This window comes from Dipodomys spectabilis, unplaced genomic scaffold (genome assembly GCF_019054845.1).
Source record: "Dipodomys spectabilis isolate Male_0828 unplaced genomic scaffold, ASM1905484v1 ptg000030l, whole genome shotgun sequence".
NCBI lineage: Eukaryota > Metazoa > Chordata > Mammalia > Rodentia > Heteromyidae > Dipodomys > Dipodomys spectabilis.
Genome location: NW_024870707.1, coordinates 6,551,568 through 6,564,392, shown reverse-complemented (window position 1 = coordinate 6,564,392; position 12,825 = coordinate 6,551,568). Strand labels below are relative to the sequence as shown.

General features: G+C 49.8%; 2 protein-coding genes across 3 annotated transcripts in view; both read right to left on the bottom strand.

Moving 5' to 3' along the window:
• The window catches only part of Stx3 (syntaxin 3), a 46,736-nt gene extending 41,036 nt beyond the window's left edge, over window positions 1-5,700 (bottom strand). Inside the window, exon 1 of one of the 2 annotated variants that reach the window (XR_006146987.1) lies at window positions 5,462-5,544. Coding sequence is in view for 1 of the 2 variants with exons in the window: in XM_042675830.1 (XP_042531764.1) it covers window positions 5,462-5,491 (30 nt within the window). In the remaining variant the exon portion in view is untranslated. Of the gene's footprint in view, window positions 1-5,461 lie in introns of both variants that reach the window. The other variant, XM_042675830.1, reaches the window with a different exon arrangement.
• Window positions 5,701-11,531: 5,831 nt separating this feature from the next.
• On the bottom strand, window positions 11,532-12,489 carry LOC122105287 (olfactory receptor 10V1-like). Its single transcript, XM_042676468.1, has one exon. It carries the CDS (start codon window positions 12,468-12,470, stop codon window positions 11,532-11,534), a length of 939 nt encoding a protein of 312 aa, XP_042532402.1. The 5' UTR covers window positions 12,471-12,489.
• Between the last annotated feature and the right edge of the window lie 336 nt (window positions 12,490-12,825).

The following is a 12,825-nucleotide window of genomic DNA, read 5'->3' as shown; positions in this document are numbered from 1 at the left end:
CCTTGATCGCTGTTCCATATATCACTGGCTTTTCCATTATCAGTATCTATCTCTGATTTATTTTTTGATCCGTTTTTTTATGAAATCTATCTCGGTGTTTCCCCATAGGGCTATCTTTTAAGACTAGCACTTTATATCATCATCTTCCCTAACATCATATGGCAAATACGGGTCAAAAAGTTCTAATCATGGTGGTTAGAGCAGAACTTGTATTTCTCTATATGCCCCCAATAACAGTCTTGAGTAGATAGAACCCTTATCAGTGTGTACAGAAAGCACTTGGCGATGAAGACAGTGGTTGGAAAAATCTAGGATTCTTGCTTTTCCTCCTAAGGGACTCCATGCATCTGAAGAGAGACCTGAGCTCAGGCATTATTTCTTCTAGGAATCCCATCCATCTCCCATCTCAAAGAGGTTGGCCAACAGGGCGTTGCTTCCATCACAAGGATGGTCTATCTGTTTATGTGTGCCTGTCAACCTGACCATCTACTTCCTAAAGGACAAAAACAAGTGTAAGTGACCACTACTATTCCTCCATACCTATTGCAGGAGGCAGCACATAGTAAGTAACACTTACTATAGTCAGCAAACACTTGTTGAATGGAAAACAGGACCAAGCAAAAGTTCCCTGAACCAAGCATTTTCCAGACTCAGCCGTTTCAGAGTTCAGCTCTGGTGCAGATAAAGAAGGACATTCCTCACCACATGCTGCTAGATCAGCTAGGAAGCAGCCCCCAATGGGAACCCCTCTCTAGCAGCAGGGCTAGTCGAGAGATAAGATAGATCAGGTCATGTGACCTCAAAGCTCTGTCCTTCCGTGTAGAGAACTCATACTTGCTGTACTTCGTGATTGTTCCTAGCTTACCTCATCTCATCACTCTCGCATGACAAGGTACAATTCTGAGCTCCTAGGCCTCATGGATTCCAAAGGCTTCGGACAGACTCATAAACAATGAATCATCTTGAAGAAGCAAGCATGGTCAGGGTTCACAGAGGCCTTCCAAGAGATGATCAAATTTCTACAGCCAAGTTGGACATCCCAGCAAGCTTCTTGCCTGTCCCTCGTGCCTCTCCAACCAGCCTGCTCCTTCTGTGAGCAACTCTTGACTACTCGAAATTGCTTCTGTGGCCTGGCACCAGTGGCTCACACCTACAATCCTAACAATTCAGGAGGCTGAGATCTGAGGATTGAAGTTGGAAGCCAGCCCTGGAAGTAAAGTCCATGAGACTTTTTCATCTCAAATTAACCAGCGAAAGACTGGAAATGGAGATGTGCCTCAAGTGGTAGAATCACAGTCTTGAGGAGAAAAGCTAAGGGACTGCACCCAGGCCCACCACTAACGGCACAATAAGAAGAAGAAGAAAATGCTTTCTTACAAGTTCCTGGTTTCTACCCATCAGCCTCCTCTCCTCCCCATCTTTCCCCTGTATCTACCCACCCAGAGAAAAACTAATCTCACTCAAGACATCCGCTGGCTATCTGATGGCAGTTATCATCTCCCTCCCCTGGGGTTGAGAGAGTGTTTCAACAGACTTTGGACTGATTGTCCTGGCTAACCAATACATGCAATGGCTAACTTGAATCAGAGGGAGAAGATGGTGTACCTGATTGCAGGGCAGGCAATTCCTGGGGTAAGAGATAGGTAACGGACAGAACAGGTAAACCGCCCACCAAATTCCACACAAACTGTAACATGCTGCACAGAAAACTATTGAGAATGCCAGTAAGGGTTTCTGAGATCTGCCCCAAATCCTAGTTTTACAAAGGACTCATCGAGAGGCAACAGAAGCAACAAAAGGAACATCGTTATGAAGTTGGCAGGGCCACAATAGAGGCTCTAAAACCTGCAGCCCAGTTCCCTCGGCTCTGCTCTGCTAGGCCATACTTCTCCTAGCCCATACTGTGCCTACAGCACCCCCCACACCTCCATGTCTCCAGAACAAGACTCCCCCAAACCAGCACCTCTACAGCTCCACTTTCAACATGTTGGAGGGTGACCATTGAAGCACTGGAAGGAGAAGGGTGGTACTTGGGTTCCCTCTTGGAATTCAAAGCTCAATTAAGACTATGAACAATGAGCTATTGAAAAAAGTCACAGAGCCTGGCACTGGTAGCTCATGCCCCTAATCCTAGCTACTCAGGAGGCTGAGATCTGAGGATCAAGCTTCAAAGCCAGCTGGGGCAGGAAAGTCTGTGAGACTCTTATCTCCAATGCACCACCAGAAAACCAGACATTGGAGCTCTGACTCAAAGCGCTAGAGCACTAGCCTTGAGCAAAACAGCTCAGGGACAGCACCCAGGCTCTGAGTTCAAGCCCAACTACCAAAAAAAAACAAGTCACCTAGTACCATGCTGTGGAAGGACATTGCCTCTCTCTGACAGCCATTTGCTTTTGCCCCTCTTTATAATTGGTGAGCGTGCTGATTTAGAAAATTGTTCCAATTCAGGCTCTTCTTTCCTTTCTGCCTCCCCACTCAGCATGCTCCTAAGAAAGAGCTCCAGGATGAGCATCAGGAATCTGAATTCCTCTCCCAGCTGGGCCCAGACCGGCTGTATGGCCTGAGGCATCCCTCCCTACCAAGGTGGAGCTCCAGCTTTCCCATCTATAAAACAGGGGCAATAAATTCTGCCCTTTTAGGTAACCAGGAAGCCCAGAGACTCTGCTGACAGGGAGGCAGACTCCCACAATAAGCCCCTCTGCACCTCGGCAGCCTGCCCATGACAGGGTCATGAAGATCTCACCCAAATAAAGAAGGAGAAAGAAAAATCATTGTAAACTGGGTGCTACTCAGGAGACTGAGATCTTAGGATCATGGTTCAAAGCCAGACCCAGCAGGTAAATCCATGACTCTCCAATCCAAAAAAAAACAGAAGGAAGTGGTGCTGTGGCTCAAGTGGTAGAGTGCTCTCCTTGAGCTGAAGAGCTGAGGGACAGCGCCCAGACCGAGTTCAAGCCCCACAAGAGGGGGGGGGGGAGGGAACGGACCAACCTGGAAGTGGAGCTGTGGTTCAACCAACCTTGAATAGAAAAGGCTAAAGGACAGGGTCTAGTCCTGAGTTTAAGCCCCAGTATTGCCCCTCCTTCCCCCCACCCCCCAAAAAAAGAAAACTAAATTGCAACATGATCCTTTCAAAGATATTCTATGCACCACTCACCAAACAGCTCTTCTGCATGCATACTCTCTAGCACTTAGCTTGGACAACTAGACATATTTTCAGTGAACAAGTCAGGCTTGTCGTGTAAGGAGTGGGCAGTAAAGCAGTGAGGCCAGGAGAAAACCCCAGTTCTAAACCAGTCCATTTCCCAAATGTGCTTGTGCATTACCTGGAAAGATCCAGCCGAGTTCAATCTGGAAGGTATAGACTGGGGGCTAAAGGGAGACACTTCTACCAAGCTCTCAAGTAGACAGAATACATTGTATCCAAGGCTGGGTGTGTGTGTGTGTGTGTGTGTGTGTGTGTGTGTGAGTGTGTGTGTGTGTGTGTGTGTGTGTGTGTGTGTCCTGGAGCTTGAACTCCCCCTGATCCTCAGATCTCAGCCTCCTGAGCAGCTAGGATTACACATGTGAGCCACTGCCTGGCTGGCTCCAGGGCTGGATGTGTGTGTGTGTGTGTGTGTGTGTGTGTGTGTGTGCTGGGTGTGTGTGTGTGTGTGTGATCTGGAAGGTATAGACTGGGGGCTAAAGGGAGACACTTCTACCAAGCTCTCAAGTAGACAGAATACATTGTATCCAAGGCTGGTGTGTGTGTGTGTGTGTGTGTGTGTGTGTGTGTGTGTGTGTGTGTGTGTGTGTGTGATCTGGAAGGTATAGACTGGGGGCTAAAGGGAGACACTTCTACCAAGCTCTCAAGTAGACAGAATACATTGTATCCAAGGCTGGGGTGTGTGTGTGTGTGTGTGTGTGTGTGTGTGTGTGTGTGTGTGTGTGTGTGTGTGTGTGTGTGTGTGTGTGTGTGTGTGTGTGTGTGTGTGTGTGTGTGTGTGTGTGTGTGTGTGTGTGTGTGTGTGTGTGTGTGTCCTGGAGCTTGAACTCCCCCTGATCCTCAGATCTCAGCCTCCTGAGCAGCGAGGATTACACTTGTGAGCCACTGCCTGGCTAGCTCCAGGGATAGATTTTTAAACTATACCATTAAGGTACAGCCTATGTCACTGGGTCACCCAAGGTTTGACGCTGTACTCCTGCCCTGCTCCCCCCCCCCCACACACACACCTAATGCACTTAATAATTACTATTCAATGACTCAATGCATAGCTGCCTGGAAAAACCACGCGTGAACGTTTGGCTGGAACAAGTGCCCTGGCCACTCAATCCTCATAACCCACGGGGCAGATCAGGAAGCAGTCTCAAAAGAGGAAGTAACCCAAAGCTCCCAGCTTTGGTCTCCCCGGGCTGAGCCTCGGCCGGGACTACAGCTGTTCCAAGCAGACTCCCCTCCTAGCGCGTGACTGACGGTCGGAGCCGCTCCCCGAAGGAAGGGGGGAGTGGGGGGGGTGGCCGGGCCTGGTCCCCCCCCCCCCCGCCCCTTCCCCCAGGAGAGTAACATAGGAAGAGAAGGCGAGGGGGAGCCCGGCAGGAGGCACAGGGCCAAAAGCAGCCACGGGCAGGCTGACCTCACGGTGAACCCCAGCTGCCCCCCTCCCCGCCCCCCCCCACCCCGGCCCTGCGCCTCCGGCTCGCGGGGAGCCGCTGTCCAGCCCCGTGGCGGTGGAACGTTAAGAGGCGTTCAGGGAAATCGCTGCCCCGGGATGAATCACCGAGCACATGACCCGGCCGGGAAGGAAGGGTGCGGGATGCGGCGAGGAGGGGGGTGGCGGGGGGGGGGGGGGGGGGGGGAGGGAGAGCGCAGGCCTCAGCAGCGCCCCCCGCCATCCGCCTGGACTTGCGGAGTCACAGCGACAGCCGCTCCCCGCGCAGCTGCGCCTCCCCGAGGGTCCCAGCGCCCCCCTCCCCACCCCAACCCCGAGCCTCCCGATCCGCCCCCCCCCCCGATCCTCCCGATCCACCCCCCGATCCTCCCGATCCGCCCCCCCCCCGATCCTCCCGATCCACCTCCCCCCGATCCTCCCGACCCACCTCCCCCCCCCCCCCCCGATCCTCCCGATCCGCCCCCCCGATCCTCCGGATCCACCTCCCCCCGATCCTCCCGATCCGCCCTCCCCTCATCCTCCGGATCCACCCCCCGATCCTCCCGATCTATCCCCCGAACCTCCCCCCACACCCACACCCCCCGATCCTCCCGATCCGCCCCCCCGATCCGCCCCCCCGATCCTCCCGATCCGCCCCCCCGATCCGCCCCCCCGATCCCCCCGATCCTCCCCCCCCGATCCTCGGGATCCACCCCCCCCCGATCCTCCCGATCCGCCCCCCCCATCCTCCGGATCCACACCCCCCATCCTCCCGATCTATCCCCCGATCCTCCTCCCACACTCCCACCCCCGGCCGGCCCCGCGCGACTCACGGCCTTCAGCTGCTCCAGCCGGTCCTTCATCCCGGCGCCCAGGTGCCCGCGGGGCGGGGAGCGCGTCCCAGGTGAGCGCGCCCCGGCGGAGCGGCGACCAGCGGCCGGGCCGCGCCGAGGGAGCTCCCGGGCGCAAGGCGGAGCCGGGCCGGCGGCCGCTCGCGTCGGAGGAGCGTCCCGGGCCCCCGAGGTCCGCCGCGCCGCCCCCTCCCGGCCCCCGCCGGCGCCGCGCTCCAAATCCGGCTCCCCGGGGCCGAGCGCCGGCGCGCAGCGCGCTCCCCGCCCGCCGACCCGCCCCGCACCTGGGCCGCGCCCCGCGCTCCTCCTTAAAGGGCCAGCGCCGCCCGGCCCCGCGCCAGCGCCACACCTCCCCTCGCTCGGGATCCAGCCGCACCTGAGCGCTGCCGGGCGGGGTAGAAAGACCCTCGAGTCCCGCGTTAACCCCTCCATCCACACCGGACCCAGCGGCCCCTCCGCAGGTTCGGTTCCTCAATCAATCAACCAATCAATCAATGTACGATACCCAAGAGACGGACCCCGCCAGAGCCCGGCTGCGGCGAGGCCGTGGGGGTGTGCTGCGGGTGGTGGAAACACGAGTGGAACGGCGCCTGCGCTTGATCCAGCGCCGCTTCGGAGCTGGCGGCGAGAGAACCGAGGGACCCCTCTCCGGAGACCTCGCAGGGTTCGCGGGCACTGGAGCGCGCGTCCTCCTGACCGCCACGCGCCCCCGTCCGGCGATGTGGGGGTGCTCCCCATCACCCCTCCCTCCCCCGATTGTCGTCGTGGGGACCCGTGACCCGTCAGCGGCGGGCAGCGCCCTCAAGGGGGCTGGGGCGCGCGGATGTCGTCCTCGGCTAGCAAAGCTGTTCGTTCAGTGCATCCAAGGTTAACTCGCAATTCTGTCCGGACTTTGCCCTCCTCCGAGGCCGGCGGACTCACCCGCGGCCGTAAAGACCGGGGTGGGGCTGTTTGAACTGGCCCTGCGGTTCCCAGCCCTAATCCTCTCCCTCCCACGGACGTCCCACCGAGGCCTCCCGCCCCCTGAGTCCCGTGGACGGGCAGTCCCGTCCCGGAGATCGCGCAGGCTCTCCCGCCCCCTGGTGGCCGCGCGTGGGAAAGGTGGGTCAATCAGAAATGAAACACTTCGTTTTTCTTTCCTTTTCCTTTTCTTTATTTCTTTCCAGTCGGTTGTGGGTTCTTTCTTTCCTTTCTCTTTCCTTTCTTCCTTCCTTCCTTCCTTTTTCTTTAATTTTTTCCTTCCTTCCTTTTTCTCTCTCTCCTTCCTTTCTTTTTCTTTAATTTCTTTTTTCTTTCCTTCCGTCCTTTCTCTCTCCCTCTCTCCTTCCCTTCCTTCCTTCCTTCCTTCCTTCCTTTCTTTCTTTCTTTCTTTCTTTCTTTCTTTCTTTCTTTCTTTCTTTCTTTCTTTCTTTCTTTCTTTCTTTCTTTCTTTCCTGTCAGTCGTAGGGCTTGAACTCAGAACCTGGACCCTGTCGCTGAACCTTTTTGTGCTCAAGGCTAGCACTCTACCACTTTAAGCCACAGCTCCACTTCCAGCTGTTGAGTGGTTCATTGGAGTTAAGAGTTTCACAGGGACTTTTCTGCCCCGGCTGGCTTGGCTGGCTTGGAACCGCGATTCTCAAATCTCAGCCTCTTGAGTAGCTAGGATTACAGGCGTGAACCCGTAATTACAGGCACCTGACTATTCTTTTTTTGATGTTAGTTGGGAATAACTAGGTAATTTAGCCTCCTGGGGGAAATACAGATATGAATAACTCTTCTCGCCTAAAATTTTTTTAAAAAAAAAAAAAAGAAAGAACGTACTAGTTAAGAGTAAAGAATCTTTGCCTCAGCAGCAATCAAGAAATGGTCCTTCTTGGGCTGGGATGTAGCTCAGTGGCAAAGCGCTTACCTACCAAGTGCAAGGTCCTGGGTTCGATCCCCAGTAGCAAGAAAGAAAAGTTGAAAAAAATACAGTTAAAAGAAATGGTCCTTCATCCCTTCCCCCACCCCCGAATACACCCAGGGTTTCAGGTTAAAACATAATTGCTTCCAAAAGGGTGAGATCATGGCTCTTGTACAACTATAAAATGGATACACATTAAATGTTTTATTTAGTTCATTAATGAGGAAACAAGAAAGGACTTATAAGTGTCCAGAGGAGAATGGAAAAAAATAGGTTATCATATTATGTAGGCAACAAGAATGCTGGAATGTATAAGTTAATCCTTACAAAACTTGCTTTGACATAAAAGAAATGCAAATCAAAACAACATTGAGATATCACCTCACTCCAGTTAGAACAGCAAAAATCAAGAACTCTAACAACAACAGATGCTGGAGGGGATGTGGACAGAAAGGAACCTTACTTCATTGTTGGTGGGAATGTAAACTTGTTCAACCACTTTGGAAAGCAGTATGGAGGTTCCTCAAAAGACTCCACATAGAGCTCCCCTATGACCCAGCAATCCCACTTTTGGGCATTTACCCTAATGTTTACAAAAAAGACCATACTAAAGCTACCAGCACAACTATGTTTATTGCAGCATTATTTACCATAGCTAAGATATGGAACCAACCCAGATGCCCCTCAATAGATGAATGGATCAAGAAAATGTGGTATATATACACAATGGAATTCTATGCCTCCATCAGAAAGAATGACATTGCCCCATTTGTTAGGAAATGGAAAGGCTTGGAAAAAATTATATTAAGTGAAGTAAGCCAGGCCCAAAGAAACATAGGTCCCATGGTTTCCCTTATTTGCAATATCTAGTATAGGTATGAGTCAAGCGGAAAAAGTCAGATAATGTGATGTTAGGAAAACGAACCCTCAAATATGTATTTTAATGTTTTTGTTTCTTTCATGCATGTTTTTCTAACGCATTTATAAGATTATTTCTTGGTTGCTTTGTATGTCCCTCCCCCACAGTGTAACCCCTGCTTTCACTATATTTGATGTCAGTATAACAGGTGGAGGAGATGGGGACAAACAAGTCGTTTAAGGATTCAGGTGGACCTGTTGCAACAATGAGAAGTACAAAATGTCATGTCAAAACCAGCTTTACAATGTCGGTGTGGGGGGGAGGGGGGGTATGATTGGGTGGGGGGGAGGGGGGAGGCTGGGAAGGGAGGTGAAGGGTAAACAAAGGAGGAGGCTGCAATGCTTGGTAAGAAATGTATGCATTATCCTGCCCATGTAATTGTAACCCCTCTGTACAGTATGCTCTCAAATAAAATTTTAAAAAAAAAAGAAAAAAGAAAAAAAAAAAAACTGGCTTTGAGGGCGAGGAAACAGGTGCAATCAAAGTTCATTTGCATCTCTATGGACACAAATCATCCATCAATTTTCTATGGCTTATGGAGTTGTGCTAAAGACTCATGACTATAATCCTAGCTACCACGGAAGCTGAGATCTGAAGATTGAGGTTCAAAGCAAGCCTAGGCAAGAATGTGAAACTCCTATCTCCAATTAACCACCAAAAAATATCCTGAAAATGGAGCTAGGCTCCAGTGGTAAAGCAGTAGCCTTGAGAAATAAAAGAAGAAAAAGGCTCAGGGTCAGCAAACGTGCCCTAGGACTGGCACACACACACACACACACACACACACACACACACCTCTGAAGGCACACATCACTATAAAATCAGATGATCAGATGACTAGACAGACACATTGGTTAATGGGTTAATGTCTCCTTAGGCTGCATCTGCTAGAATACCCAACAGTCTTTTCTCATTTTTTATCACTTTGACTTTTTCAGTTTTTTCCAGACCTTTGCAAGTTAGTACCTTCCATGGTTGAACAATACTGTATTAAAAAGTTCTTCGCTGAAAAATGAGAGAAGGGGTGGGTTAGGAGCCATGGGTGACAATGTTGTCAGACACTTTGTATTCATATACTGTTTTGTAGAAGGGGAACTTCTTTTACAACCACTTAAAGATAATTTTAAAAAAATTTAAGTTCTTTGCTATACAGAACAAAGACTTTCCTCCCTATAGCATCCTCCATTATTTCTTGATCCTTACTTTTCTTTTTGTGGTCGGTCGTGGGTCTTGAACTCTGGGCCTTGGCACTGTCCCTGAGCTCTTCAGCTCAAGGCTAGCACTCTACCACTTGAGCCACTGCACCACTTCTGGTTTTCTGGTGGTTAATTGGAGATAAGAGTCTCACAAACTTTCCTGCTCAGGCTGGCTTTGAATCGTGAAACTCAGATCTCAGCCTCCTGAGCAGCCAGGATTTCAGGAGTGAGCCACTGGCATCCAGCTTGATCCTTACTTTTATGGGAACATTTAAGAAATTTAATCTCTCCTATGATGGTTTTTCAAGCAAGGAAAGTTGCTAGATGGTAATAGAAACATAGCCAGAAGGTCTGAGTTATAGATCTAAGTCTATCATGAGATGTTTGTCACCTAACATCACAGAATTTACTTTCTTTTCTATCAAATAAGGAAAATGATCAAAACTAATAACTCCCAAAACTAATAATTGTTGATTTTTCAAAGTCAAAAGTATCATATATTCAAAGGTAGACATTAGTGGCTCATTCCTATTATCCTAGCTACTCAGAAGACTAAGGTCTAAGAGTTATACTTCAAAGCCAAGCCCAGGCAAAAAAAAGTCTGTGCTACTCTAACCTCTATTTAACTAGTAAAAACATGTTTTTAGTAAAACTAGTAAAAACAAGTTTTCAGGTAGAGGTTGTGTCCATTTTATTATGAATTAAATTAAGCTTAGAGAAATAAGGTGGGGTTGGTTTTTTTTTTTTGCATGCTCACAAAGAAAACTATAATAACATTTGGGAGGGTTAGTGGTTACATGCCATAGAACCCAACTGTCTAGGTCAAATCTCAGTTCTATCATTGCTCACTCATTCTGGAACTTTTTATGTATTTCCTCTCCTGTGCTTCTGTTTCATCCTCTAGACACAGAGGTGTTCATAATACACAGCTCATGGGTTTTATGAAGGTAAATAAGTTCACATGTAGAAATCATCAATTGCCCCGTGCAGCCTCTTGAAAAGATGACTTCTAACTTCTCATGGCTACAATGCTTTCCCAAAGAACATAGCAAACTGAGAAATGCCTGGAATATTTCAGTCACTTCTGAAATCTCAGGATTCAATGTCAATGGTAGCTTCCAACACATTTTTCAACAAAGGTTCAGCAGCAGATGTATATATACCATAACATATTAACTAAAGCATAGGAGAATTCCAATGGTGTCACTTCTTTGAACAACTAACTTACAGTTTTGTTTCTGTTTTGTTTTGGTTTTGGTTTTGTTTTGGTTTTTTTGGTCAGTCGTGGGCTTGAACTCTGGGCCTGGGCACTGTCCCTCAGCTCTTCATCTCAAGGTGAGCGCTCCACCACTTGAGCCACAGCACCATTTCCGGTTTTCTAATGGTTTATTGGAGATGAGAATCTCACAGACTTTCCTGCCTGGGCTGGCTTTGACCTGCAATCCTCAGATCTCAGCTTCCCGAGTAGCTAGGATTACAGGTGTGAGCCACCGGCACCTGGCTCAGTTTTGTTTTTTGTCTTTTGTGTTTTGTTTTGTTTTTTGTCGGTCATGTGGCTTGAACTCTGGGCCTCAGCTCTTCAGCTCAAGGCTAGCGCTCTACCACTTGAGCCACAACACTACTTCCAGCTTTTTCTGCTTATGTGATGCTGAGGAATCAAACCCAGGGCCTCATGCATGCGAGACAAGCACTCTACCACTGAGCCACCTTCCCAGCCCCTAACTTACAGCTTAACAAAATGAATATCAGAAAACTGGAACATGTGTCATGTGGGAGCGAGGTCAAGGGCAGAGGTCAGATCAGTAAATGGAAAAATGGAGGGCAGATTTCCCAAAGTTTAAATACTGGAACCATTGTTTTTCCCTGTTTTGGAGATTAACCAACCCGAGGCTGAGAAAGGGAATGTGACTGTTGGAAAGTAATCCAACCAGGAAGACTAACAAACAGTGTACAGCAAGGATGTGCCAGCCTTTGTCCCCTCATCTTGGGACAGTCAGCTCAGTGCCTCTACCCAGCCATGTTGTGGAGCGAAATTCAGACTGCTTACTGCATTTAGAGCAGAAGGAGCCTCATTATTGCTTTCTTCAAAGAATCCTTCAGGTCTCTGTTCCTCATGCTGTAGATCAAGGGGTTTAGCATCGGGGTGATGAATGTGTAAACCACAGACACGACTTGGCCCCTCTCAGGAGAGTAACTGGAGCTGGGACACAAGTAGATGAGGCTTGTGCATCCGTACTGAAGGAGGACCACAGTCAGGTGGGAGGAGCAGGTGGAGAAGGCCCTGTGCCTCCCCTCCGCTGAGCGGATCTTCAGGATAGCAGCCCCGATCAAGACATAGGAGAGGGTGATGAGAAGGAAGGGGATGGTGAGGACGATGACGCTGACCACAAACAGAGTGGCCTCGTGGACGTGGGTGTCGGCACAGGCCATTCTCATGACGGGGAGGACATCGCAGTAGAACAAGCTGATTTCTTTGCTGCTGCAGAAAGGGAGTTGGAAGATAAGCACAGTCAGCTGCATGGCCAAGACAAACCCCAGCAACAAGGACCCCAGGGCCAGCTGGACACACAAGCGCCAGCTCATGATGAGCGTATAGTGCAAAGGGTGACAGATGGCCACAAACCGGTCATATGCCATGACCGCCAGCATGATACAGTCAGCACTGCCCAGAAAGATGAAAAAGAACATCTGGGTACCACATCCTGGCAGGGAGATGAGTGTCCTGTCTGTAGAGAGGACACTGGCCAGAGTCAGAGGGGCGATGGTTGATGAGTAGAAGATCTCCAGAGCTGCCAAGTTTGCCAGGAAGAAATACATGGGGGTGTGGAGACACGGATTGATCCAAATGGTAAGGAAAATGGAGCTGTTTCCACTGATGCTGATGAGGTACATGACGAGGAGGACCACAAAAATCAACATCTGCACCTCAGGGAGTTTGGAGAAGGGGCGGAAGTGGAAGAGGATCACCCCAGTTTGATTTGCTTCTTCCATGTCCAATGCATTGGGTCTGTTAAGGACACAGGCACTGCCCCTGAGGACAGATAAATATCAGGTTCACAGACTGTTAAGATGATCCACTCAAGTCCTGGTTCCAGCCATCCAGAAATTCCATACCCAACATGCAGTATGACTTCCATTCAGCTTTCGGTCTCTATGCCTTTGCCTCATCTCATCCCTCACATAAGTAGAATCAAATTCCTACCACGTCCTGCTTATTTTATCAAGCTTATTTTATTTTCGTGGTGCATCCATGTTGTATGATAAGTCAAAAGTATTACCATTTGTGTATGTGTGCTACATATCTCTTGTCCATCCATCCCTTCGTAGGCAACGAACTGTCTCCACT